Source organism: Rhinopithecus bieti, unplaced genomic scaffold, assembly GCF_001698545.2.
Source record: "Rhinopithecus bieti isolate Rb0 unplaced genomic scaffold, ASM169854v2 scaffold_7681, whole genome shotgun sequence".
NCBI lineage: Eukaryota > Metazoa > Chordata > Mammalia > Primates > Cercopithecidae > Rhinopithecus > Rhinopithecus bieti.
In genome coordinates this window covers 2,501,349-2,528,363 of record NW_016806571.1, presented here as the reverse complement: position 1 = coordinate 2,528,363, position 27,015 = coordinate 2,501,349, and the positions used below count along the sequence as shown (strand labels likewise).

Here is a 27,015-nt window from a genome sequence, read left to right as displayed (position 1 = left end):
ATCATTGTGGGCCTAGAACAGAAACCCTGGGCTCTATCTAAGCAAGACTGGAGGGCTGGGCATTCCAAATTATTGCACAAAGAGTCAGCAGCTTTTATTCCAAAAGTAGTTTTCTGTTTGTTTTGTTTTTGTTTTTGTTTTTTTAATCTCATGTGTCCACAAAGGTCTCCAAGAAAACCTACTGGACACACAACTGCAGAACATTCAGAATACTGAAATCCACGGTGAGCAAGTCACAGAGGGGAAATGCTGCCAAGACAGTGGCCACACCCAGGAGACTGAATGGACAAGCTAGATGAACCGGCCTTCCAACTGGTTAAACCAGGACTTACCCAGATAGCACAAAATGCCATTTTTTTTTTTTTTTACTGAGGCAGCACTGGGGTAAGGACTTTCCCTACTTGATTTAATCTACTCTTTGGCACACCCCTTATAAGTAGGCAACTCTGTCCCTGTTTAAAGACAAGGAGACAGAAGATGACAGAGATTAATTTAATTAGGGTCACAAAGCTCGAACACAGCAAAAGTGGAATGGAAGCCAGGTCTTTACCATGACCCTATACTGTAGTCTTTTTCCTGAGTCAATGGAAGCATATGGTCCTTGCCACTCGTCCCCCAGGACACCTTACAGCCCCAGGCAAGCTTGTTCACCTGCAGAGGCCCAGAGCACTGGTTCCTGAGCCTCCTCCCAGTAGGCAGGAAGTTCCTCAGCACTGCACTGCTGTTACAACAAGTGACCAGCAGATGGCAGTGTCCACCAGCCCTCCCTGATTTGTCCCAAACCCAAAGGGCTTTGAGATGTCCCTTTTGGAAGGCTTCTGGGAAAGAAGCTACCTTTCTCCCTTCTTCTCTGTTGCCTCTCCTCCCCCTCCCGGTGGCCTGGGGCACAGGGGCAGGCCACGCCCAGCGGCCTGGGGCCAGAGCTGTGGTTGACCCCAGTGTGGATGCCAGAGCTGTTGCTCTGAGTAACCTGGGGCCGGGTAGCACCAGTTGAGCCTGGGAAATTCCTCTAGCTTCAGGAAGCCCAGCCCTGGGCATCCTACGGGGCTGAGCCAGAGCCTGTTGGAATCTTCCCACCTCGCTGTCCCAGGTCTTTCTATGGGAGACATTTGCAGCAGATCTCTGGACTGAGAGGAGTCCAGCATCACCAGACCCAGAGAGGGTAGATGGCTCTGCAGGCTGTTGTCATCAACTTTTGTCCTTTGCCTTCCCTGGGAGACCTAACCCAGGGCCCTATCTCCTCACCTTCAACCTTTTCTCCAGCTGTGAGTCAAAAGGCCCAGAGGCTATGGTGGGTCCAGACAGAGGACAGGCCCCTGGCTGGGTCCCAGGCAGTGGACCCATCTCACACTCTCCCTGTCTTTCACTGCAAATCCAGTGGACGTCTGATTGTCAGCCTCACTGCACATCTGGGGTCTAAAGCCAGGAAGGGCAAGGAACTTGCAGTCCAAGGTTATAGGCACGATTTGAATTGAGATCTCTTGACTCTCAGGATTATCAGTTTTATATTCCAAATTAGTGCACCCAGCATCCCCAACAGAGGAGAGGGCAGGGGAAAGGCTAACCCTCATTATGTTGCACTCACAGGGTGCCCTAAGCAGAGGTGAGGCAAGACCCTCTGGGCTGCAATGGGGAACAAAGGCCCCTGATCACAGGATAGCAGATGGCTGTGATGCCAAATGACAGGCTACTGATCATGCCCCCTTGTTGGGGACTTGGCTTCTGCATGTGGACAATGTAGAGTAGGTCACCTCTAAGGGATCTTTCAGTTGTCTTGTCATCAGACATCGGGCCGGGTGTCTCGGTGTGGCAGGAGACCCTGGGCAAGGCTGAGTAGGCGACAGCTGGGGCTTGCCCAAGTTCCCATACCTGACAGTCGCCTCAATGTGGCTCTAGCTGGGGGATCCAAGACTAACTCCCTAAGTGGTATCAGTGTGCCCAGATGACAGACAAACTCCCCACAGCAAAGGTACCTTAAGAGATGTGGCTCTCCTAGGAGTAGCAGAGAGGACTTCCTCACAACCAGGTGCAGGAAAGCACAAATATAATCCCAGAACTTTGGGAGACTGAGCCTGGGCTCAAGAGGATCCTTTGAGGTCACCCTTGCCAACACAGCAAGACCCCGTCTCTACAAAATATTTTTTAAAATTAGCTGGGCGTGGTGGCATGTGCTTGTAGTCCCAGCTACTAGGGAGGCTGAGGTAGGAAGATCACTTGAGCCCAGGAATTTGAGTTACCGTGAGCCATGATTCTGCCACTGCACTTCAGTCTGGGCCACAGAGGGAGACCCTGTCTCTTAAAAACAAAACAAAACAAAACAAAAAAAACTTCCTCCCATTCAGAGCTATCAGAGGCTGCCTTGGATAGGGAGTTCCCCACCTCTGCAGGCATGCAAGTGCAGCCCAGGAAGCAGTTTGTTATGATTCAGGCATGCACGGCAAGTTCGCTTAAATAATAACCCAAAAGTTGTTTTCAGATCCTTGGGTTCTATGACTGAGTCAGGGATGTGGTGCTGAGAGAAAGTGAAAACAGCTTCTGCAAGGGGCGGAAGGGCAGCAAAGTGCTCTGGGGTGGGGATGTGGGAACTGGGGTGCAGATGTGGGAACTGCCCCTCCTTACCCCCCAAGTTGTGAAACATCGCCCCAAGCAGGCTGCTTTTTCCCTCCTTCCTCTGTTGGAGTCAATCTCACCTTCTCTCTCTGAGGAGGACTCAGCTGGAGCCTGGAGGTCTGGGGTTTGGGGGTGATCAGATGGATGAAGAACTGAAGTTAGGGCTTTCAGACCCCAGTTTTCTCCCAACCTCCTCTGACCTTTGCTCCTGACATCTGCCTCTGGGTCTCATCTGCTCTCCAGTGATGGCTGGGGCAACCCAGAGGAAGGAGGTTTTCATTCTTAAGGCTCTTAGTGCAGTTAGCATGTGGCACGCAGCTTCAAGGGCTCCAGGCTGTGTGCACTAGCTCTCTCCTGCCCAGCCCATCGACCTAAGATCCCCGCATCCCCCAAGAGGAAGTCCCAACTGGGCGGGCACCTGGAGACCTGGGTCATGGGCAGGTCCTGCTGCTGGTATGACAGACTATTTTCCATGGCAAGTGTTTTCCGTTTCCAGTTGCAAGCAGTGGCAGGCAAGAGGCCCCTGGGTAACACTTTCATAGTCTTCACCTGGACTGGAGAGGTCCTTTCTTTGCCAAGAATTTTCTAGAAAGCCTGAGAGGAAAGGCAGGCATACTCTGCCTCTCCAGGGGGTCTGGGGAGCAGGGCGGCAGAACAAAGCCCCTCACATTCCCATCCCCCACCCCCAAGCCAAGGGTTGAGCAAGGACAGTTGATGACTCCAGGCTCTGCCACTCCCCAGGTGCCATTACGCAAGGTGTTGAATTCTTTAGCTCAACTTTCCTCTTCTATAGAATGGGAAGAATACCCATCTCACAGCACAGAGTAGTTGTGAGAATGAAATGGCATGAGGTGTGTGGAGCAGCAGGCAAGGTGCCTGGCATTCAAAGGATAACAAATGGGCACTATCATTATTTACTGGGAGCAAGGGAGACAGGCATGGCCCACGCATCCTCTCTGCCTCCTCCTTCTGGGCTCTGCTCCAATGTGTCCTCCGCTGATCACAGAGCCCCCCAGCCCATCACTTTACTCGGAACCACTGGATAGCACACTGGGCATTTATGCGCTTCCTGTTGGCTGTCTCCTGCGTCCATCCTAAAGTTCCATGTGCTTGCCCTGCGCATTGCTCAATCCACAATGCACCGAAGGCTACCTGGCAATGAGTATTTACATCAAAGAAGAAACGAATGGAGGGACGGATAAATAAATGAATGACTATGCCTTCACTATACAGACCAAGAAGCACAGGTGGGAGAAGTGAAGTCCGGGTTGGAGCACACGCAGCGGGAGGACAGTGGCTCCAGCAGCATCAGCCCATCCCGGTTGTGTCCTCCAAAGCCCTCCAGGTGCATAGAAGCTGCTTCTCTCTCTGCCATGATCACCCCTGGCACTGGGAACACACTAGTGGTTGGGGGGCAAGACTACGTCACCTCCTCTGTGCCGGCCTGTTATGCCAGCCACACACAGGATGAGTTGAGAATCTGCTCATTTTGTAGATGAGGAAATTAGGTCTCCAAGAAGCTAAGTGGCCTACTCCCACAAGGATAGCAAGGTGCAGGGATTCCAACCCATCCTTCATTCCTAAGCCCCAACGTGGCAGGGGTATCAGGTAATCAACAAACGTTTATTTGTAACTGGCTGTGCCAAGAATGTGCTAGGACCCCTCCGCTCTCTGCTCTACACAGCCGGGTAAACTGAAGCCAAGACAAGGCAAGCGACTTGCTGTCACCCAGGACTCCCCGCGCGTTTGCACAAATCTTAGCCGCGAGCGCATGGCTGCAGGGGGAAAGGAGCCAAGTAACATAGTAGGACCCAGCATCGCGTCAGGGAGAGACGGGGGGCTGGCAGGGTGGGGGCGGCGGTGTTTGTCACCGACTCTCCAACCCCAGTCCCAAAGGCAGGATGGACTATCCAAGCTCGGTCATCCCAGATCCCCCAGGTTCCTGCTACGAGAAGTCCCTCAGCGCCGGCAGCGCTGACCCTGGCCTGGGGGTCTGCCCTTCCCGGCAATGTCAGGCCTTTCTCTTTGGCATCCATCGACCTTAGGGTCTGCGAGGACTGAACCTCACTAGGCCTCTCTCTCCCACCCGCAAACGTTCTCGAGTGTTATGCGGCTCAAAGCCCCAAGCTGAGCAGGCGCCGTGTCTCCGCGGTGGCCGAGAGGGCGATGGCTGAGGAGTTCGTTTGGGACGAAGCAGCGGAGTGGGGGAACTGGAGAGCCTGGGCCGCAGTCGGCCCAGGAGCTCCCTAGGCCGGGCCTCTCTGTGGGTCCTAGCGCAGCGCAGCCAGGCGGGCGTCGGGACCCACGCGGCTTTGGATTCGGCGGGCGACCTCGCTTTGAAGCTGATCACCCGCTCAAGGTGATCACGACGTGCCCACCCGGTCTAGATTTTGAGTTCTGCAGCAAATGCAATTTTAAAGGAAAAGGACCCGCCTGTCCTCCTGCAGTTCGTTTGGCCCAGGCCTTCGATCTGCTGAAAGTTTCCGATCTAGGGGGATGCCAGGCTGCCTGCGGAGCAGAGCCGATAACCCTCCCTTCTGGCGCGTTCCCCTGAGACTTGGCCTCCGCAACCTGTCCGGCCAGCCGCGGAGCAAAGTGCTCTGCCGCCCGCGCGAGTGCGCCCCGGGGCTTCGCAGCTGCCGGGCGTCCCCCCCATCCACCCCGGGCCCCGCGCCATCACCGCGGCGAGGGAAGAAGCTTGGAAGCACCATCCCGGGGCTCTGCGCCGTCCGCTCTCCGGGATCCTGGCCGCTCACGGACAAAGCCCGTAGCTGTTTTCCGTTAGCCGCTGCCCTCACCCCGAAGGCAGGCGGAAGGTCGCCAGTTGGACTCACAACCAAACTCTCAGCGCAGTCCCGCGCGAGATCCCCCATCACCTGGGGCTGCCGTCCTCATTTCGAGCTCCTTCTAGAGCTTGGCTCCGCTGAAGCGCAACTTCCGCGCCCAAACCTTGCTTTTCCGACGGGCAGTCCGCGTCCAGCCGTCTCTTTCCGGCCCGCCCTTTCAGCCCCTCGCCCCCCTTGCTCCCCTACCGGCTTCCTCCCCTGCTCTGGCCGCCCGCTGCGATCCTTTGGGGGCTGTGGCTGAGTGGGGAACCGCCGACCCGCGATCCGAAACGCGCCTTTGCGGCCCCCGGGCGCATCCTGTGGCCTCTCTCTGCGCGGCCACCGGGACGCGGCGCGAAGCGGTCTGGAGGGCGAGCCCTTCCGCGGTCCCACCTCTGCCGCCGCGTCCTGGGCACTGGGAATTAGAGCGGGGAGGGGCGGGTGTTTCTCTGTGGGGGAGTAGGTTGGAAGCTAGGCGGGTGCGCGCGGTGCCCCAAGCCTGGAACCAAGGAGTGCGCGTTCGTCTTGGGCGCCGCGCGGGTGGAGGGGGGTCGCCCTGCCGCGGGGAGGGGAGGCGGGGCACCCGGGCGTGTCGGGAGGCTGGGGCCGGTGACACTCGCTTGGTGAGGGTGGGGGCGAAGCGCTGCGGTGGTGGGGGGAGGCTCCGGCCCTGGTCTCCACTCTAGGCCCTGGTGGGGGGCGCATCGCGGTCGCCGGCAGCTTTCAGCAGGGGGCGCTGCTCCGGGCGTTGGCGGGGGTGGCGTGGGCCAGGAGGGTGGGGCCGGCGGCTGGCCCGCGCACACTTCCCCCACTATATTAAGACACTATGTTCCAAAAGGCAGCCGGGGACTTCCCGGACACGGGCCGGCCGCCCGCCCGCTCGGCCACGAGCCATGGACCATGAGTGCCGGCCGCCGCGCTGTGCTCCGTGGCTGCTGAGCGCCTGCCGCCCCCGCGACGGGCTGGAAGCGGCCGCCGTGCTTACGAGCGAGCGGGGCTGGCCGGTCCCCCGGAGCCCGGGGGGCGGCGGCGGCCGGCGGGCGGACTCTTGCCCAGGCTGTGGGCGCCGCGGCTGTCCCGGCCGCTGCGGTTTCCCGGGCCCGCGCCCCGCGCCGCGCCGCGGGCTCCGGTTTCAGGAACGGCTCGGTGGTGCCGCACCACTTCATGATGTCGCTTTACCGGAGCCTGGCCGGGAGGGCTCCGGCCGGGGCAGCCGCTCTCTCCGCCTTGGGCCATGGTCGCGCGGACACGATCACCGGCTTCACAGACCAGGCGACCCAAGGTACTTACACCTTTTATGTGCCCGCCCATCCAGTCAGGTCCTGGGCTGAGACCAGCCCCGCAGCCGTGCCGCAGCTCCGTTACATTTGGGGCCGCGGCCCACCCTCAGGTGACAGAAACTTCGCCGAGGCCAACACTCTCCAGCCCGCTGCACCTGGACTGTGGCGAGAGTCGCGGCAGCTCCCGGGTTCGGTCCCGGAGGGCTGACTGGTCTCTCTCCCAGGTCGCCCTGGCCTTGCATGCCGGCGGGTCACCCTCGAGGAGGCAGGCGGAGGCTAAGATTCGCTTCTTGGGGAAGGGTCGGGAGTGGCCTCCGGCTTAGAGCCCTCGGAGAAGAAAGGAGGGCAAGAGTTGTGTTCCGGGAGTCACACCGAGAGGGGACTGCACAGTGGTGAGGGTGATGGCTGCTTCCTTGCAGCAATTTCTGCAGCTTCCAGCCTCCTGGAGGCCACACAAATTGGGGGAAGCCCAGGGAAAACTAGGGCAGAGGCAGGTATCACACTAAAGTAAATCGCCCTGGAGAGGCTGGTGGCATCACCAGGTATGAGTGCCCTGCTCAGCAGGTTGGTTTGGGTGGTCGTGGCTTGTATGTGTGTGACGTGTGTAGCTATGGGTGCCTGTGGCTGGTGCTGGACCCCTGGGAGAGCCAGAGGTCAAGGATTCTGGTGGTGTGGGGAGGAGAGGCCTGCTGGGGACCCTGCAGGAATGCAGGCCTCTCTTAGACAAGCACCCCACCTTGTTCTGCCCTGGGCCTTCCAAAGGTAGGATGTAGGTGAGGCTGTGGTGTGGCTGCTGTATGTCATCTGGATTTTATTAATCTCCATTGAAATCACTAAAGCAGACAGATAGAGAAAATTTAACTAATTTCAGGGGGAAATGCAAGTAATTTCGGCTTTAATTCTATCCAGCCAGAGACCCAGCATGGAGGGCCGGAGGGAAAGAAAGGTGAATAGGGTTGGGAAGTGAGCGGGTGGGGCTGAGGCAGCCCTGCTTGGGAGCCACTGAGTCAGTATACCTCAGATCCTAGCCTGGGAAGGCAGGCAGAGGCCTTGCAGTGACCAGGTCATCCATCCCCGCCAGCACATGCCCAGTGCCTAGCACAGACTGCTTTATTTTGGGTACCTGGAAATCCTGGTACTCAATCTCCAAATGGCCCTATGGTTCGGTTAGAACTATCAAGGCTTCTCTGAGGGCCTGACGTGGTCCCTGGGCTGGATGCTGGGATACTTATAGGAAGCCCTAGTTCTGGTGCACAGGGACAGGGAATGCTCTAGACTGAAGGGTGCCCTGTAGGCTCCCAGGCTGCAGAAGGGGGTGTGCTGGGCTCTAAGTGGGCACAGGCACTTAAGGTTGAGCTAGTTCTACCATGGTCTCAGACGGGAGATAAATCCTTTCTGGGGAGCTCAGCTTGGCTGGCTGAGCCTGAAAGGCCTCCTCTCTCTCCTCCCTCTTGGGGGAAATGGAGTGGCAGGGCTGGTGAGCAGGGAGAGGCAGAGGCAGAGGATCTGCAGGGAATCTCAGAGAATGTGCTCCTCGTGTGGCCCCAAGTGTGCTTCTCCAGCCTCCCTCTCCACCCTGAATCTCAACTTGGAGCAGGGATGCTTGAGGTCCCCAGAAGCCATTGACAGGGACAGAACCAGGACCTCAGGGCCTGACGTTCGTGGCTGGTAAGCAAATCCCCAGTGGTGGGGGGAGTCTGCACAGTCTCTCCGAATTTAGGGGCAAAACGAAACCATATGACCTCCTTCAAAGAGAGCTCCTTATCTGCTGCGTGGTGGAATTTTAAAATTTTTTTTTTCTGAGCCCAAAAGGAAAAAAAAAAAAAAAAAAAAAAAAAAAAGAATGTCCACACTGGAAATAAAACCCCTAAGCCCGAGATAAGTCACTACGGAGGGAAGAATGAGCTCGCGAAGGGACAGACAGGCGGCTCCTGGAAGCGAGACCTCATTCGGGACGCTGCCCTCACTGCAGCAAGGTCATTCGGGGATGCCCCGCACCCCTCCGGGAGGTTCCTTGCCGCCTTTCCCCCTCTTTCCGAGGCCGCAGGAGCACTGAGAGGAGGTGCGTTTGGGATTGCGGTCGCGAGCAGCAGCGCCCATTGCTGTAAGACCTAAGAATTTGGGCGAGTCTGGCCCCTACCTAGGCCTCAGTTCCCCTTCGGCAGAGCGAGGTTGGACTAGAGGGCTTTTGTGGCCATGCAGACGAATTCTCCTGGACGAATCGCCGATCTCCAGCCTGCATGGGAGACCGTGGCCAGCGGGGATGTCCAGGCTGGGTTGGGGGAACAAAGGTAGCGGAAGAATTTTCAGGAGACAAGAATTTTCCGTTTTCGCACAGCCAGGACTTTCGGCTCTCCTGGGGGATCAGCAGGGCAATAACGATAAGTCTCCTTAAGGCACAGGACCTCAGGAGTGGGTGCACGACTTCTTTTCACCACCGGAACTCTGATCTCGGATTCTGGCCCCGCAAATCCATGGCTCTGGGTCAGGCCGCGGAACTGTAGCGACCTTCAGTCCTGGTCTTGGGTGTAGGGGTGCGCTCCTGGTCCCGCGGCTCAGGAATATGCAGTGATGTGGGTTGTTGGGGTGATGGAACTTTTGGCTTCCTAAACCAAAGCCCGGTTCCGATAGGCCGGGCGAAGGCGTCCGCTGCTCTGGGCCAGGCTGGCAGCGTTTAGGCTGGGGCAGAGACGTGGGGTTGGGCGCTGGCTCCAACAGGCCTCGCTCCCATATCGAGGGCAGCTGGGCCATTTGCTGTTAGGAGGCCCCACGCTGACAGTGTGCAGTATTCGCTCTTACTCAGCTCTTTCTCTCTGTCCCTGCCGGTCCCTCGCAGACGAATCTGCAGCCGAAACAGGCCAGAGCTTCCTGTTCGATGTGTCCAGCCTTAACGACGCAGACGAGGTGGTGGGTGCAGAGCTGCGCGTGCTGCGCCGGGGATCTCCAGAGCCGGGCCCAGGCAGCTCGACTTCCCCGCCGCTGCTGCTGCTGTCCACGTGCCCAGGCGCCGCCCGTGCGCCACGCCTGCTGTACTCGCGGGCAGCTGACCCCCAGGTCGGTCAGCGCTGGGAGGTGTTCGACGTGGCGGACGCCATGAGGCGCCACCGTCGAGAACCGCGTCCCCCACGCGCGTTCTGCCTCTTGCTGCGCGCAGTGGCAGGTCCGGTGCGGAGCCCTTTGGCACTGCGGCGTCTGGGCTTCGGCTGGCCGGGCGGAGGGGGCTTTGCGGCAGAGGAGCGCGCGCTGCTAGTCGTCTCCTCCCGCACGCAGAGGAAGGAGAGCTTGTTCCGGGAGATGCGCGCCCAGGCCCGCGCGCTCGGGGCCGCTCTGGCTGCACAGCCGCCGTCAGACCCAGGAACCGGCACCGGGTCGCCAAGGGCAGTCACTGCCGGCCGCAGACGGAGGAGGACGGCCTTGGCCGGGACGCGGACAGCGCAAGGCAGCGGCGGGGGCGCGGGCCGGGGCCACGGGCGCAGGGGCCGGAGCCGTTGCAGCCGCAAGCCGCTGCACGTGGACTTCAAGGAGCTCGGCTGGGACGACTGGATCATTGCGCCGCTAGACTACGAGGCGTACCACTGCGAGGGCGTTTGCGACTTCCCTCTGCGCTCGCACCTTGAGCCCACCAACCACGCAATCATTCAGACGCTGCTCAACTCCATGGCGCCAGACGCGGCGCCGGCCTCCTGCTGTGTGCCCGCGCGCCTCAGCCCCATCAGCATCCTCTACATCGACGCTGCCAACAATGTCGTCTACAAGCAATACGAGGACATGGTGGTGGAGGCCTGCGGCTGCAGGTAGCGCGCGGGCCGGGGACTGGGCAGCCGCGCGGCCGAGGACCCCCAGCTGATGAGCAGCAGAGGGCCAGCCTGTCACCGAGCGTGGGTGCAAGTCCGATGTGACCCAGCGCCCTCTCGGAGGAGGGAGATCACACGTTCACACTGACACACACTCGTGCAGTCACACACACATTTACTGGGGACAGCATGTGAAAGCCTTGGGAAAGAGATGCCCTGCCGGTACCGAATGTCAGAGCTTTGTGTATTTTGCAAACAGATAACTATGGCGCCTACTGCCCCCATTTGGGGAGAGGAAGGTGTTTGTGCTTATGTTGCAGTAACAGGCACGAAAATCAGGTAGAAACGGGTTAGGAAATTGGAAGCTCCAGAATGGGAGAACCAAAGGGGTAGTCGAGCATGTTTTATTTCACCCCGTTTTGTCTCTGGCCCGATGTGGGGGCATCGCTTCCCTGGGTGGCTGAGCGCTGCGTGGTGCACTCCGTGATCCACTGCACGGCTGTAATGCCCTTTCCGAGGGTTTGTGTTGCATGGGGCCGTTTACTCTGGAACTGCTGCAAAAAGCATCTTTTTTTTTTCTTTTTTAACTTTTAAAATTTAACGTACCCCTGCTTCATTTTTGAAAGGGAAGTTTTGTCTGAAAGAAGGTGTTGTGGAGCTTCCCAGATTTGTGCAAAGGTCGGTACCGCCTCACCGCCCGCCTTTTTTTTTCAAATCAATTCCAATTGGAAATGTTCTGGAAAGTGGAAAGGATATTTTCTTTTGTGGGGAAGTGAAATGGGGAGGGGTTTAAACGGCTGAGTCTGATCTAACAGGATATTGGGGGTGGGATAGGATCTGCCAAGTTCGGAAGCTCCCCAGCTGGTCAGGGGGAGATGGTACCCATGCTTTGGGTGGCTTAGGAGGAAGTTAGTGCAATGGCAGGGAATGGGGAAGGTGGGGATGGGGGAGGGGAGCTACTGCTTTTCCTAGAGACCTGCCAGGAGGTTTTCCTAAGAAGCCGGGGAAGAGGCTCTCAGGGCTTGAGAGGCAGGGAGGTGTCCTGGGTCCCACTCCAGCCGAGGACTCCGCCATGCTACGTAGGCGCAAGCTCCCAGGGGCCGACCCGGGCTTGTGCTAGTTATCAAGTAAGTCGGCCTCTGCTTTTTACCTGCATTCGCTGTGTTGTTGCTGTAGTTTTTGGCAGTGTGATAGTAACGGGAAGTGAAGCCACACAAAAGTGCTTTTGTCAGACTTCAACTCACAACCCAGACCTTTAGAGCAGGGGGAAGGTCTGCCCCTTCCCCTTATCAGCTCCTTGGCTTGGCTGCTGTGCCCTTGGAAGGGCAGGGCCTTGGTGTGGGGGAGCAGAGGTGGAAGCCTATCCCCCAGTTCCCATATTTTGCCCCGAAGAGTCTTATCGATGGGAGGATTTTCTAGGCATGTAAAAGTGAGTTCGAACATTCAGCCTTCACTGTTTGGTTTGATTTGTTTATGCCTAGGAATCCTTTGTGGCTTTTTGTCAATAGGCTGGGAGAGGGAAACTAGTTGGACTTCACCTGTCTGGGGTGAGGGCTTCTTAGAATAGCCCTCCCAGTGCATCTGTGTGATGTGCAGGACTTCCCCCTTCAGAGTCCTGGGGAGCATTAATTCCACTCTGTGTTGGATGCAGGACAATTCATACACATTTTGAATCTCAGTGATTACCCTCTTGAGAGAGAGAAGACAGACACGATTTAGATACAGCTAATTTACTTACGGGTCCCACCTGAAGCAATCGGTTTTCATCCTGTAAAATTCTCCCAAAAGAAAAAAAAAAAAAGCACGTGTTACTCTTAAAATTAAGATGTCCGCCCTCCTACTATGTGAATTTATATTCTGTGGCTGTATGAGTAGCTGTAAATAACCAGAAAATGAACAGTCTCTTCAGGTTAAAAATTTTAAAAATATCCCAAAGTGGCTGCGCTGGTACAATTCCACCTTATTTTAGTGACTGGGCAAAGATTGTCCCTAAATTTGTGGATTTTGCCAGAGATGCCTCACTCTCGTTTTCTAAACGAAGCTTGTCATAATGAAGAATTATATAAAAATATAGCACTAAAGTGTTAAAAGTTGTAGTATTAGAAGGTTTAGAAAGGAAGTTAATAACAAAGTGCAGTTAAATGTTATTTTGAAGAAAGTCTAGGGTATTTAATATCTTTGGGTAAAAGCAAACATTTTGATAGTTTTTTAGTGACTAGGAAAAACAGTTTTTTGGGCAGAAATGTCTTTAGCCTGGCCTTTTTATGGTAGGGAAAAGAACTGTCAATTTCCCCTCTTTCTTTCTGATGACCTCCTTCTAACGAGATGTGTTGTGAGTGGTGTGGGAAGTAGGTACCTTCCTGCATCTTGAGTTCAGGTGGCACGGGGCGGGGGGGGTGTTGTCCTTGGACAGTGACCCTTCCTTCCATGGCCCCATACCCTCAGTGTGCTCTTTGTTTACTGGATAAAAGGAATGCTTCCCAGATTTCTCTGGAGCAGGTGAAGCCCCCAGGGGCCACTCTGCCCAACCCTGTGGCATCTCAGTCCATTCACTAGGTGAATGCAGAGGATCCATTTCACTTTGTAAAAATGATAACAAAGGGCCAACACGTGGGGCAGACGGCTTTTTGCTGCTAAGATGTGGTTTAACTAGCATTGCCAAGATGTGGAGAAAAGCGTTCTGCCAACACAGTTGGTAGTAGCACCCTGAACTCTCTGTCTTCTAGGTAGTGGGGGACAGGCCTGGGTGACTGGCATGAACTCAGCTTCTCTGTTGCAACCCCCAGCTGGAATCTCCAGTCACTATGGATGGGAGAACTGACAGGCAGAGAGAAAGCATGTCAAGACTGTGAGTAAAGGCCGTCCCCTCAACCCCAATCTGAGGTCACCAAAGTCTCCCTCCTAAACAGAATTTTCCATTTCGTTGGGAGAATTGTGTACTACTAGTTGACATCATTTGAACCATGATTTCCAGGTAGTGAGTAGGATTTGGTATCCCTTAGGGAGCTCGGGGCAGGCCAGCTGGGGCCCAAGCGGGGCTGGTGCTGGGTCTGTCAAACACGAAGATAGTCTGGTCACTGCTGCTTGAAACCAAGGCTTTCGTATTAAGGAGGATCACCCACACTGGCAGGCGGGCATTTCCACTGATGCCCAAACACACTTGCCTTGTTGAATCCTGACTTTCCAAGCAGCTGCGCTGGGTCTTCCAGAGGTGGCAGGCTTTGCCGTCTTAGCTTGGGGAAGTCAGGTTTGAGCTGTGCTAAGTCATTGTATCCATGCTTCCCTTCACCGTACCCTCCTGGCAACAATATGAGGTGTGGATTTTGTGATAGGAGAATCCAGACTCCACGAAGCCCAGGGCAGTCTCTTCTCCCTGGCAGCTCTCATGATGTCGGCAGGAGTGGGCGCCTCACCTTGGGTACTGAAGAGAGTACCGATAATCCCGTGGATGGAACAGGACGGAGCGTAATTCAATCCCTACACATTGTATGTGCTGTCGGCAATTTCATTGAAACTCACAGCAGAAAACAGCTAGGATTTGTAGACTGATTTTCTTCCTAGAGCAGGGAGAAAAATGACGTTCTTTCCAAAAGCAGCTAGTGCAAAGATAAGGTCAGGCTCTTACTGTGCTTGAATCTGGTCACCAGGAAATCCAGTGGCAGGAAGAGAGTGTCCTGCGGCTGCCTCTGGGTGCACAGAATCACTGGGCCTCGCTGATTCTCATGAGAACCTGTCATCTCAGGGAGACAGACCTCCCTCTGGCCCTCAGTGGGCCATAGGCCAAGAGGCCCGAGTCAGATCGCACAGTGAGCTGGAGGGAGCAAGGCTCTGAAAGCGGCAGTCTAGCAGAGGGAGCTTGGGCCTGCGCTTGCCCCTCAGAAAGTGTCTGGATTGGGAAGGGAAGAGAGGAAGCTGCCGAGCAAACCCAACAGCCAAACTTTGGGCGAGTGGAAAGTAACAAGATCCCTCTGGGGGATGGTGTATCTGAGCTGCACCAGAGTCAGAGCCCACTGTGGGCTTCCGAGTGCCCAGAGGCAGCTGCTCCCACGGCATGGCCTGCGCCCGCCTCAGGGGAGGCCACTTGGGCCAGGGCACCACAGGGCATCTCCTGAGAGAGGTCTGAGGCTAGTTATGGGCAGTCACCTCCCTGCTGGAGCTTCATCTTTTGTCCTGTAAAATGATGCCCTCTCCAGTTCCAAGGTTCTAGGATTTTACCTCTCTGCAGGCAGAAGAGGAAAGGCAAGGCTCTGCCTGGTTGGTCACCCAGACAGGGACCTGGGACTATCCCAGAAGCCCTGGATGAGGCAGGCAGGACTGTCCTAGAATGGACTCCTTGGGTCCCCACCCTCTCCTCACCACCATGCCCATGTCTGGCTCTGAGGTCCCCTTGCAGCTTCCCAGGAGAGTGACCCTGGGGTAGCATCAGACAAGCTTATCTCTCTCTTCATTTTTATGATCTGGAAAATGGTGGGGGAGGTTAACATAAAGAAGAACCAGAAGGGAGGACCCAAAAAGATGTTTGTTTCTAAGTTTTCAGACAGCTTGGCATCTTGTACCTGGAACCTCCTGACCATATAGACTGGAGCAGAGCTGTCTTCCTCCCTCTGTGCTTTTCTGGGCTTTAATCTGTGTGCACAGCTTAGTATATCACAAATAGTAACTCAGAGTGAGGCTGTAGTGAAAGAAGCCTGTTTTTTTTTTTCAGGAGGGCCACCGTCCTAGCCTGAGGAGACACCTGGTGGACACAGACTGCAGGGAGAGGGTTGAGAGTTGGCCTAGTGAATCAGAGGGGTGACTGAGGGCCCAGAAGTTGCCACCTGAGCTCTGATCATCATTCATGGGTGCTGTCTGCCCATCACCTGCAGGTACCCACCTTAACCAGAGCTTGACTTGTGGTCTGCAACTTGGCGACAGGCCTTTGGCTGGGCAAAGTTTGGGCTGGTGCTTCATGGTGGCAGGAGCAATTACAGCAGAGCAACCCAGGATGGGTGGTCAGTGAAAAATGAGTGTGAAGTCACTGAAAAATCAGACTGAGTTTCAAGTTATGCTCACAGTTGCTGAAAAAGCAAGAGCAGCAGAGCAGCGTGCGGTGGTCCACTTCCTCCTGCTGTGCAGAGCTCGCAGCCTCTTCTAGCGTCTGTGCGTGGTGCGCATGTGTCTGTCACAACAGAAAGGGCTGGCTTCTCTCACACATTTCCCTGACAATGGCAGGGGGGCCGCAGCAGTCACAGAAACTTCCGGAGAGACGTGTTTCTGTACAGTCAGGTGAATTTGTTGGCAGGACAGCTTAGTGACGATATAAAAAGTACTGTTTCACTTTTTTTGTCAGATGAACTTCCTTCTGCTAGTTTAGAAATGCTTCACTCCAGAGAGGGCCACCTGGTAGAAGCTGTATTACAGAAACTTTTAATCCCTTTTCTATGTCAGGGGATGCTGAGATAAACTGTCTAGAAAAACAAGGAGAAGTTTCTGACTGTCACACCCAGGCCACTTCCGGCAGAGTGGTACAGAGCTGCCAGGGCGTGGCCAGCTGCTTTGCATCTGCATTCCTGTTTCATTACCTTTTGTGTTGTGGGCCAACAGGAGTGCTACGTAGTGGGGGCTGGAGATTTGGCCCGGCAGGAGGTGGGCACGTAGCTGTCTTCTCTGCAGAATACCTGCACTGCTTCATCTGACCAGCAGTGGCAACAGCCACACCCACATCTAGCTCCTGCCCAGACCTTTGGCTACCAGAATCTAGAACCGTGGCTGACCAAAGCGAGACTTCCGAGTAAGGTTAGTTCACAGGCATCCTGCTGAATTAGAAGGAGACAGGAACTAATCCGAAGTACACGGGGCTAAACTTCCCTCGAGGACATTTCCTGAGCTGCAAGATGGGAAGGGACAGCACCGAAGCTGGAGAGCTGGTGCAACTGCGCACACCTTTTCTCTGTTTTTCAGTACTCACAGGTCATCCTGGGGAGATCTCTCATGGGCCATGGGCAGCCCACGCCTGGATTTTTTGGTGAATGAGTCCAAAAAGCAGTGACCTGGTGTGTTGAGGGCCTTCCCTTGCCTGCGCCTTTTTAATCTCTGAGTGACTGAGGGGTGCCAAGGCCAGACAATGCACATGTGTCCTGGATCCTCCCCTGGCCTGGGGCAGCAGCAGCTGGGCTTGGGGTGAGTAGGCTGGCTTGAGAAAGGGGATGCCCACAAGCAGGGCTCATTTCCTGGGTCAGGGCCTGTCAGACTCAAAGTTAGCCCTTTAGCATTCTGTTTAAAAAATGATGATGCAGTTCAGTGAGAAAGAAAGCTCAGGATAAAATGTGTTTTCTGGCGGGGAAATACTCAAGTGTTCTAAGCCAGGAACAGAGACTCTCAAGAGAGGAATTCTCTGGCATTCTCTGCCTTGGATAAATCATGGATTAAACATGAGCATCCTTAGAATAATTTTATTTTTGTATTTCACTTTACACTGTAATGCAAACAGCTTTTATGTTTTCTTTGACAAAGAATCATAATTGAGTCACTTTAGGTCTTTTAGCTAGAAGCATTTCACCCTAAATGAAAAGTTAATGCATTTTTTACAAGGATTAACATGCTAACTACAACTTGCCCTTTCAGCAGATGACAATAGGGGTCCTGAAAAGTTTGGACAAAGTCTTTTTCTTTTTGCATACAAATAAAGCAGCAGATCATTTCTCTGAAGGTTGTTGCAGAGCTCCTGTACCAGCTTACAAAATGATGCTGTTTAAGTAGGCCTTGGGTGGGCAGCAGAATTCTGCACATGACGAGTGGCCTGCAGCTTAAAAAGCAAATTTCATCTGATTCCAGTACTGTGATTTTAAGGAAATGGTAAAACTCAAAAGTGCTGGTAATGCCATCAAGGCTCAACACGCCATTTCCTCAGCAGCTAAAGACAAAAATAATTATTTTGGTGAGGGGATAGAAGTCCTTTCGCTTTGCAGTGACACCCACTTTTTCTTAGCTTGGCTTGGGAGTAATGAGATTGGGGTGTGGGGGGACATTGAAAACTCCTTTAAGGCAAACTGAAATCTCCTTCATCAGCATTCTTCCTGCTGGTGTAGCCAGAGCAGAACTCCGAGGCTTGCAGGCTGGGCTGTCTCCTTGCTGCCTGGCCTGGGTGTTTATTTGGGCAACACAAGCTGACATCGTGAGGTGCTGCCGATGCCCAGGCCAGCTAGCAGGGAGCCCTCCCAGGGCTGGTAGAAACCTATGTGTATATATATTCTCAAATTTAAATAGATTGTACATAGTGAAATGTAAATGACATGTAAAACAGCAATCTCTATTTTTCTTATTATATAGCAGTATATATTTGTTAAACATGCTTGTATACTCTTCATTAACCATTTTAATATTTTGTACAGATAAGTTGATTAAATATTTGATTCGTAAAACCGCTCATGACTGGTCTCTAAAGGAAAACATTTTCAGCTTTTGTTACTCAGCCTTTCTGTGTTACTGTAGTCCTCAACTCATTAATAGAATAGCGGCCAGCTATTGAGGCATTAGGACTGAGTGCATTTTAACAGTGGGAGTGACATAGCAGGCCTGGCTCTACTTGCCTTTGTGCTGATCATTCCCTGCGATCATTCTCCTGTGTTCTCAGATCAGGTGTGAGGCTGGGGCCCTCTGGCATGGCGGGGCCGCACCCTGGGTCTTGGTGACTGGTATGAAACTGCATAGGATGCTGCTGTACACAGCCTCACATGGCATGAAGTCACTGCACCCCAAGGTAAAAAACATCAAGCCTGGGTTCAGGAAAGGAGGCCAAAATGAAGTGGAAAACATTTTCTCTTTGGGAGATGAGCATGATAATGTGTAGAGTGAGCGCTGTCATTCCAAATGCAGTTTGGGTGGACAGGTTTTCTGTGTTTATACATCTCAGGCTGCTGCAGGACCTGTCTCACTCCAGAAAGCATGAGCCCTCCCCTCCTGGAGGCTGCACAGTTAAGTCTCTGAAATCCCAAGGCATAAAGTCCCATGGAAGCCGCTTCCTCTGCAAGACCAATTACATACTTCACAGAACCCAGTAAGGTCCTACAGCAAATCTGACAGGGCTTTTTTTGCCTAGTACTCTTCGAGACAAGTACAAAAGCCTGTGCTCGGTGACACCACGAAGGATGCAGCAGGACAGGATCAACTACACAGCGTCTGTTGCTATCCCAGCTCTTGCACCTGACTTTTGCCTACAGATGGAGAAATCTATTTAATGTGTTCCTTAAATATTTCTGGGAGAAGACTAACGACAGAGCAGCAATTGCAGGAAGTTGACAGGGACTTGGCCTTATTAGTGACTTGTTACCAGGATTACCTCTTTTGGGACATGGAGCCTGCTGGAGTGACCCACCTTTTCGTCAGTGATGGCAGCCCATGTTCATAGTGAATCCAATAGCCCACAGTTTGTTAATGCAGGGCCTATGGTCATGCGGCTTTCTGGTGAAAGATCAAGAAAGCGTGCTTTCTTTTCACTGCTCCGTTTCATATCACTAAATAAAGGAGTCTCTTTCTTTGGAAGAAAAATTGTGTTCCCCTTTCAACTAACTCATTTGGCAGGTAAGATAAATGTGTAAGTTCTACGACCGTGTCATCGAAAACTGGAAGGTCTTGTCATGCTTTGTTTATAAGCATCTTTGGTCCATTTTTCATTTTCTTATTTTTCAGTCTCCATTGGACCTACCACAGCATTCTGTGGTTAGAGTACACATTCAGTAGAGGAGTAGTTACAGAGAGAAAGGAAAGTCGGGGGTGGCATTTAAAATTTTATCTCATTTCCCAGACACTTATAAGAGCATATCTAAAAGGCCTGTCCATGACTAATGGTAAAGGCGGCTAAGACTGACTTTTCCATTCCTTCCCTGGTCCTGTCAGGTCCTGGATCTGCCTCTGATGCCTGCTCATTTCCAAGCAGGCCAAGGCAAAGATGCCTCCAACTGCTGTTCCATTGATGGTGGTGCCCAACATGGTCATGGATGCATGTGTTCTTGTGCCCTAGGAACCCTGTGACTCATCTGCTCAGAAGGGACAATGATCTGGGGAGAAACTTGTCCACTGCCATGTGCCACCAGCATGCAGCCCTATAGGCTGTGGGTATCTGCCGAGTCCTAATCACATGCAGGTGCGCAGCCCTTCGCAGTGGCCAGTAGGAGGAAGCCCAGATGTTCTGCAGAGCCTGAGCTGGGTGGATTTGCAGAGGCAGGATTCTAGTCCCTCTGTGAGGGAGGGAGACCCTGCAGGTGCACCGCGCCCCCTGGCTGTAATGGGCGCCCAGTCACAGGGTCACATTCTCATCCCAGGGAAGAGGAATTTTCCCATAGACTTACGTAGCAAGGAAATCTGTCCCTGTGTGGGGAGGTCAGCACAGGCCCCTTTGCCAGAAAGTTTGAGGAATGCAACACAAAATGAAAATGCTCGATTATCCCAGAGCACAGCCATGTGTATTGTTGCTGTAATTCCCACTTGGGGTGCTGTGCGGAGTTAGTGCTCAACAAATAATAAACTACATATTTGGTGGTTGCTAATACCCAAACTCCAGAGGTTTTCTAATTGTAGAAGAATGGAAGTAACAGTTGCAGCCATATCAGACAAGATGAATGGGACACAAGGGATAGTGGCCTTGCTTCCTTGCAGTCCCCCAGTGCCAGACACAAACAGTCTGCAAGGATTCAGACATCCTTGAATCTATCTGACCCAGTTGTGCACAGCTCTGCTGGGGAAACACTTAAGGGATAAAAGAGCAAGTGTGCATGTCTGCATCCCACTGATGTGTCAGTTTTAAGATGAAGAGGCCCTGAGATGTGATTTCCTGGTAGTCTGATCCAATGTGAGAATTGTACTTTTTCATAGTTTGCCTATTAGGCATGGTAGAAACTTTTTATTAATTTAGATAACAAAATTTATAGACTACCCTGAATAGCAGGATATGCCATTCAGGAGGGAAGGGCCCTCATTACTCAGACACTTCCATTAGGACCCATATTCGATATGCCCTGATAGTACAGAGGTGACTAAGACAGAAGGCCATCTTCTAGGACTCTCCTGAGGGAAGAGGTGTTGGTGGAGGCAGGGAGGAGCAGACTTCAGAGACACAATTCCTGCAGCAATGATAAGTCATTCAGTAGACACAGGCCAGGCCAGGGGTCATGAAGGCTGGCAGGGCGTGGGAGGGTGGGAAGGACTGCTCTGGGAGGCAGGAACAGTTGGTATTTTGGGCCATATCTCATGGGGTGGGGTAGAGGATGGGTGTTATCAAAGCTGGAGCAGTGATTCCTGTACAGAGGAGCCCACAGGAAGCTCCCGTGCCTGGCATGAGACCAGGTGGCTATGGAAGAGTTGCAGAGCTGCCAGCCATGTGACTGCAGCCACAGCACTGACTCCCAGGATGTGGGCTTGCTTTTTCTCAATCCACTGCCTTATGCATTTTTTTGCCCTCTGAAAACTGGTCTCTGTTTCAGCTTTCATTCTTTTAAAGCTACTCATTTATTACCAACTATCTACTCTTCACTTCCTCTGTCAATCGGGTCCTCATTTGCCCTTTGCGTGGCTCTCTTTCCCGGCTCTCCACTTTTGCTAGGCTTGCCCACTGTGGCCTCCAGGAGGCAGCATGATGCAGTGGAAAGAGGGGATGAAGTGGTGGCTCTGGAGTAGAGGCCTGAATTGGAATATGGCTTAGTTCATTTTCTGTTGCTATAATGGAATATCAGAGCCTGGGTAATTTATAAAGAAGAGATTTATTTCTTACAGTTCTGGAGGCTGGAAAGTCCAAGATTGAGGGGCTGGCATCTGGTGAGGACCTTTGTGCTGCATCCTCCCTGGCAGAAGGTGGAAGGGCAAGAGAGCATGAGAGAACAAGAGATCAAACTCGCAGCCTAATATCGTGCCTTTTTATCACTGGCATTAAACCATTCAGGAGGGAAGGGCCCTCATGACTCAGACACTTCCCATTAGAACCCACCTCCCAGCAGTTGCCCTGGGGATTACATTTCTAACACATGGACTTTGGAGGACACATGCAACTACAGCAGAATCCCAGCTCTCATCTACTAGCTGTGAGGTCCTTAGCAAGGCACCTCAGTGGTAATCTGTATAACGGGCATAGTCAGAACATCACAGGATTGGGAGGCCTAAGTGAGACACTGTAAAGGTGTAGGGGTGAGCAGCAGACTCCTTATCTCGATTAGCTCTCATCCATTCCAAACCAACTATCCAAGTTCTACCTGTCCTTCTAGGACTAGGGGCAACCTTGTCCTCTTCTCTTTTCCAAGAGCTTTCTCTTTATAGAACCGTAGAACCACCCAGAGCTTTCTCTGTCCCTCACTCATGCTCTGAGGATGCTCACCCAGCATCACACTCAGTGACACCAGTCTTACTGTAGAGATGCTTTCAGCCTGGTGGGAGGGACCAGACCCATGTCCTACAGATGCTCCTCACCTGGGCCAATGTGATCACTTACCCATGTCTGTATGGGGCACAGGCAGGAATTTCAATCCTCTTAAAAAGTGATTAGAAGAACACTCATATGAGCTTTGCTGTCCTCAGCATTCTTGCAGAAGAGTTTCATTCAAGGTCCTACAGATGTATTTGTTCACAGAGCACACTCAGTCCCAGCCTCCAACCTCTCCTTAAGGCCCACCCACAAGGGAAGGAGCAGCCCAAATATATCCTTGCCTCTTCTCTTCTGCAAGAGAAGGCCAGGGACAGAGATGTCTCATGCCATCTAAGAAATGCTTTGCTTCCCACATCTTTTCTATATCAACTGTTAGAACATCCTGGGCTGTGTGCAGGGAGGCCTACATGGGCTGAGGCCAGAAAGCTGAGCCAGGTGAGCAAGAGTTATCCCTGCGTAAGAGCCAAAATGCTGACTGCTGGAATCAAGTTACAAGCCTGGTGAAACAGTGCAGGGACTGAGATACCACAGGGTCCTCTGCTATACTAAAGAGAAGAGAAACGAAAGGAAAAAAGGAAAAACACATTTGCTCTCCTCCTTTAGGTACCATTTTATAGAGCATCTACCATATGCCAGGCAACGTACTAAATGCTATATGCATGACCTCATTTTATCTCCCTTAAAAATAAATGAGGAGGAGGGAAGTGAAGTCTTATGTCACAAACCTAACAAATGACAGATCTGGGATTTGAACCCAGGTCTTCATTTACTGCATACAAGAGGAAATAGCCTTTCTGGAAAAGAAGCAATGAGACACCGATGCAGGAGATAGCATGGTGGGATTTTAAAATAATTATTTTACAAATTCTAAAACATCTCAAACTTCCAAAAAATCTGCAAGCACAAAGAACATTATTTTCCCCTCAATCATCTAACAGTAAACAGACATGATGCCCCTCACCCCCAGATACTAGCGTGTCTCCAGTACAAACAAAGACACTCTCTTACTTCTCCCCAGTAAAACCACTGAAATCAGAAAATTAACAGTGGCATCTTATTCCCAGCTAATCTTCAGACCTCATTCAAGTTGTGCAAATTGTCCCAACAATGTCTTTCATAACAAAAACATCCAATTCAGAATCAGATGTTGTGTCCAATTGTCACGTCTCTTTAGTTTCCTTTAATCTGAAATTGGTTTTTTTTTTTTTTTTTGCTCTTTTAAAAAATTATTTTAGACACAGAGGTCTTATTTTTTACACAGGCTGGTCTCAAACTCCTAGCCTCAAGCGATCTTCCCAGCTTGTCCTCCCAAAATGCTGGGATCACAGGTGTGAGCTACGGCACCCAGCCTGGTTTTGTTTTAAATATAATGTAGGATGAAGAAAAATCAAGCCTTTGGTGGTCCCTGTCTCTCCAAAGGTTGAGTGGGGAAGCGTATGGTGAGAGGCGCTTTGTGGCCATGGACATCAGACCACACAAGCCACAGAGGGCTTGTGGAGATTCTGATGGCTCAGAACAGACTAGGAACAAACATGGGCATAGTCAAGGCTCAATCGCTGAGCACTAGGTAACTCTGCAGGAAGTTAAAACTTTCACAGAGACCATCCATGTGGTTGACTGGGACATACAGCCAGAGCTGCTTCTGGAAAATGGATTTTATCTACTGTTTGTCCATGTTAGTCTAATCCCTAATGAAATAGAATGAACTTCAGTCTCTTGAAATCTGATTCTTCCACCTATGAAAAAAGCAATGAGAAAGGTGGCTTTTCATTTTAAAAGAGAGACTTTGAGCTGAGTCTAACTCAGGAGAACTGCTCAAATTGTACCCTCTCTTCCCCAACCCAGAGATCAGGCCAGATGAGATCAGAAATGCTGGTAAAACATTTATTTCAAAAATCAATTTGGTGTTCAGATGATAAATACAAATTAAGAACCAGTATCTTTCTTAGGCTCTAAAAACCAGAAATAAGACACAATTTCATACATGCAGACTTTTGAAATATGGAGTAATGTTTAAAATAACGGCTAAAAGAAAAGCTCTGAATGTTACTCTTTATTCTGGTAGGTATGATTTACCCAGTATTGTTTATGTGCCTTGATTTAGTATTAGTGAGTATCTCCTGTATGCAAGGCACTCAGAGCCATGATTCCTAGTTTCTAATATCCAATTTCTAGGCCTCTCATGCAGATGCCAATAAAGGCTCTACGTACAGCCCTGTGCTTATGGCCTGTGTATCTATTAGCTCTTCCCCTTGGGCTAATAGCACTCCTTGTCTACAGCTTGGCTTTTACCCTCTGAGAAGTTACTTGCTGTGATGTAGAAGCTATGCCAAACACAGTAACTCATTCAGCACTTAGCAGTAAGTTGGCAGCAAATCAGAGCTGAATCTTTCATTAGGGGGCTTTAGGTTTTGAGGGGAGGGACATCTCATTGTCCTTAGGGAATAATGCCATGAGGGATTTCCTCTAGGAGAAAAAGGAATATTTCTGATACATCATCAACTGTCACTGCAGTATGTGTTTCTCCAGATTGAGTCAATTTAGGGGAGGCAGCAATATTGTCAGCCCACTCTAGGCCAGGGAACATGTGTCTTCTCTGCCAGACCTCAATGTGTCTAGAGAAGGTGAATTCACATAATGGCTGGGTTTGGTTCATTAACAAAATTTCTTTCCAACAAGTGAAGTTAATGCAGAAATGGAGAACTAATGTATGGTAATGCTTTACTCAGCAGTTTGAAAGATGCTTTTAAAAATTATTCACTAGAAGATTTCCAGAAGAAAAGAATCATTAAGTAGCTAAGAGCTCTATCCTTGATGGCTAGCACACTATTTGGCTCATTGATGGTCTTTAATAGAGTTTTAGTACAAGAATTACAGAAGGAGCAACTGCATGTTGGCACATCCAGACCTGCTTCGGGACAGCCCAGTGCCTCACCATCCTGGCTCTGGAGAGGAGCCTGCAGGGAGCTTATAACCTGGCAGGCTAAGGCTCACCATAGAACTTGCTGGTTGTCTTGTTGCAGGAGGCACAGTTGGGGTCCTTCAACAACTCTTTATCTGGTTAGCTGACCACAGTGATGTCTGGTGAACTTTATTCTCTGTCTAGTGCAGGTACATTAGACGTCACACTGATTATCTCAGCCAAGATCTATGCTAAGTTAGTCTGGGCTCATCTTCATCTTCTGTCTTAAAGGAGACCCAGGTTCACTTCCTGCTCCTGGAACGTGAGTATATCCTTGTCATAATCACATACACTTCACATGTCTAAATATACTCTTAACATTCACTGGTTTCTTTTACATTTTCTAGTAGGTATTTCATAATTTCCTCCAGAAGAGCCTATTCTACAATGTAATTCAATTAAAATCAAGTACATGTAGGTTTTTTTTTTCATCTGCAAAGATCTCGCCTACCAAAATAAACCATATGGTGCCACTGGGCATCTCGTGCAAACACGAGACTCTGTGTAGATCACTGTGTTCCCTGAGTCTTGGAAAATGTATGGTTAAACCTATGGAATGATTCATCAACTGTGTTTACGTCAGCCTGTAACATGGTGAGCTGAGAGATGGTTTGTAAGACAAGGGTTCTCACTTTCTTCATTTCTAGTATCAGTCTTCAAAATTAAACATTTACCTACTAAGTCTAGTACACCGACTGCCTCCATGTACTGGCAGTGGGGGCTTGTTCCTCAGGCCAATTTACATTTTGGACAGGTCATCCTTTAGGGAGTCAGCAATCATGTTTGCCACTTCCTGGTTAAAATGGATGATGAAAGCATGAGGTATGTTTTTCTCACAGAGTCGAATGTCTCCTTCTGGAAAATCCTTCTTAATGTCTTCATAGTATTCTTTTGGACACCAAGGATCTATAGTACCATAATAAAATGTAAGCTGAAAGACAAGACAAAAACATTTTATTAGAAAACACATTCCCTTCCTGACACAAATATGACACCAGCAGCCGGCAGTGCTCTGAGGACAGCACCTATGCCTGGCCCTGGGAGCTAGTCCCTAAGCTCTCTCCAGAGTGTGGCTCTCTCAAGGTAGCAAGGCTTCACAATGTACAGGAGTGCATTTAGAAGAATTTGGTGGGAAGATACCCATGCTGGGACACTCTTGTGTGATAGATCCCTCATAATTCACTGAAAGGACTTACCAGGAAAGTTTTGTGTACTGAGGTTGGGATGGACACTGGAATGAAGGCCGGTGAGGATGACGAAGAGAGTTATTGAGACACAGTCACCGAATGACTAGTGACCAGTTAATAAACTTAGTTGTTTCCAAATAGCCACATGGTAGTCATATGGGATATATTTGTTGAATGAATACAAACATGGATCAGATAGACTCAGGCTGATGAAATGTGATCAGAATCCTAAGAAAAGGTTCTATGCAGCCTGTATGTTGATTCAGTGGGGAAGTGCAATAATCATACTTTAGTTGACAGCAAGCAGCTGAATGGAGACAGAGCCTCCTCTGTGGCATTACTAAGACCCTGAATGGATATCTACCTAAACCTGCATGTGGTATGTGTGTATACATTGCTCTAGGCTGCTGTGTTTCACTGAAAAACTGCTATGTTCTAGTTCTGTTAGTTCTAAAAATAAAGGCAAAAAAGCAACATCTTATATTCAGAAGGATAGATAGTGGCAATTTCTACAAAAACCAAGAACTAAATCTTAAAGATCCTTTGACCTCTGTTATCACTGAAAGAAAGAGTTGTGCCCAGCTCCAGCTCCTAGTTGGCCAGCTGTAGTCACTTGCAGCTTCCCTAATATACCAAATGTGCTCCCTCACTCACTGAATTGCTTACTCATTCCTTGGATCAGCAAATACACATGGAACACCTACTTTGTATTAGGAACCTGGAAAATAGAGATAAGACAGTCTTGGGGGAGGGGAGAAGGGGACCCCATGTACACAAAACAATTTGAGAGCTCAGGTGAGGCACAGCTGGTCAGAAGTAGCGGGCAGGAAAGATTCCCCAGAGTTGATGCCAGAGTTGAGTCTTCAAGCTGGGGAAGCACACTGTGGGGAGAAGATCAAGCAAACCAAAGCTTGAAAGAGCATGGCACGTGTGGGGAACTGGAATTCCACATGGCTGGAATATAGGGT

General features: G+C 51.4%; 2 protein-coding genes and 1 long non-coding RNA gene across 5 annotated transcripts in view; 2 read left to right on the top strand and 1 right to left on the bottom strand.

Annotated features, from left to right (window-relative positions):
* The first annotated feature begins 5,106 nt into the window (after nucleotides 1–5,106).
* GDF7 (growth differentiation factor 7) lies at nucleotides 5,107–11,260 on the top strand. Its single transcript, XM_017877041.1, is given in 5 exon segments — nucleotides 5,107–5,433; nucleotides 5,522–5,953; nucleotides 6,122–6,468; nucleotides 6,470–6,717; nucleotides 9,552–11,260. Coding segments are annotated over 5 exon segments (2,316 nt in total). The 3' UTR covers nucleotides 10,514–11,260.
* Nucleotides 11,261–11,478: 218 nt separating this feature from the next.
* LOC108532662 (uncharacterized) lies at nucleotides 11,479–17,903 on the top strand. The gene is made up of 2 exons (XR_001886511.1): nucleotides 11,479–13,357; nucleotides 15,215–17,903. It is a non-coding gene; the product is annotated as an uncharacterized LOC108532662 (long non-coding RNA).
* Nucleotides 17,904–23,765: 5,862 nt separating this feature from the next.
* LDAH (lipid droplet associated hydrolase) overlaps nucleotides 23,766–27,015 on the bottom strand; it is a 152,669-nt gene continuing 149,419 nt past the window's right edge. For 2 of the 3 annotated variants that reach the window (XM_017876835.1, XM_017876836.1), the window contains one exon: nucleotides 23,766–25,791. In XM_017876835.1, the coding sequence (XP_017732324.1) occupies nucleotides 25,600–25,791 (192 nt within the window). In that variant the 3' untranslated portion in view covers nucleotides 23,766–25,599. The remainder of the gene's footprint in view (nucleotides 25,792–27,015) is intronic. The other variant, XR_001886510.1, reaches the window with a different exon arrangement.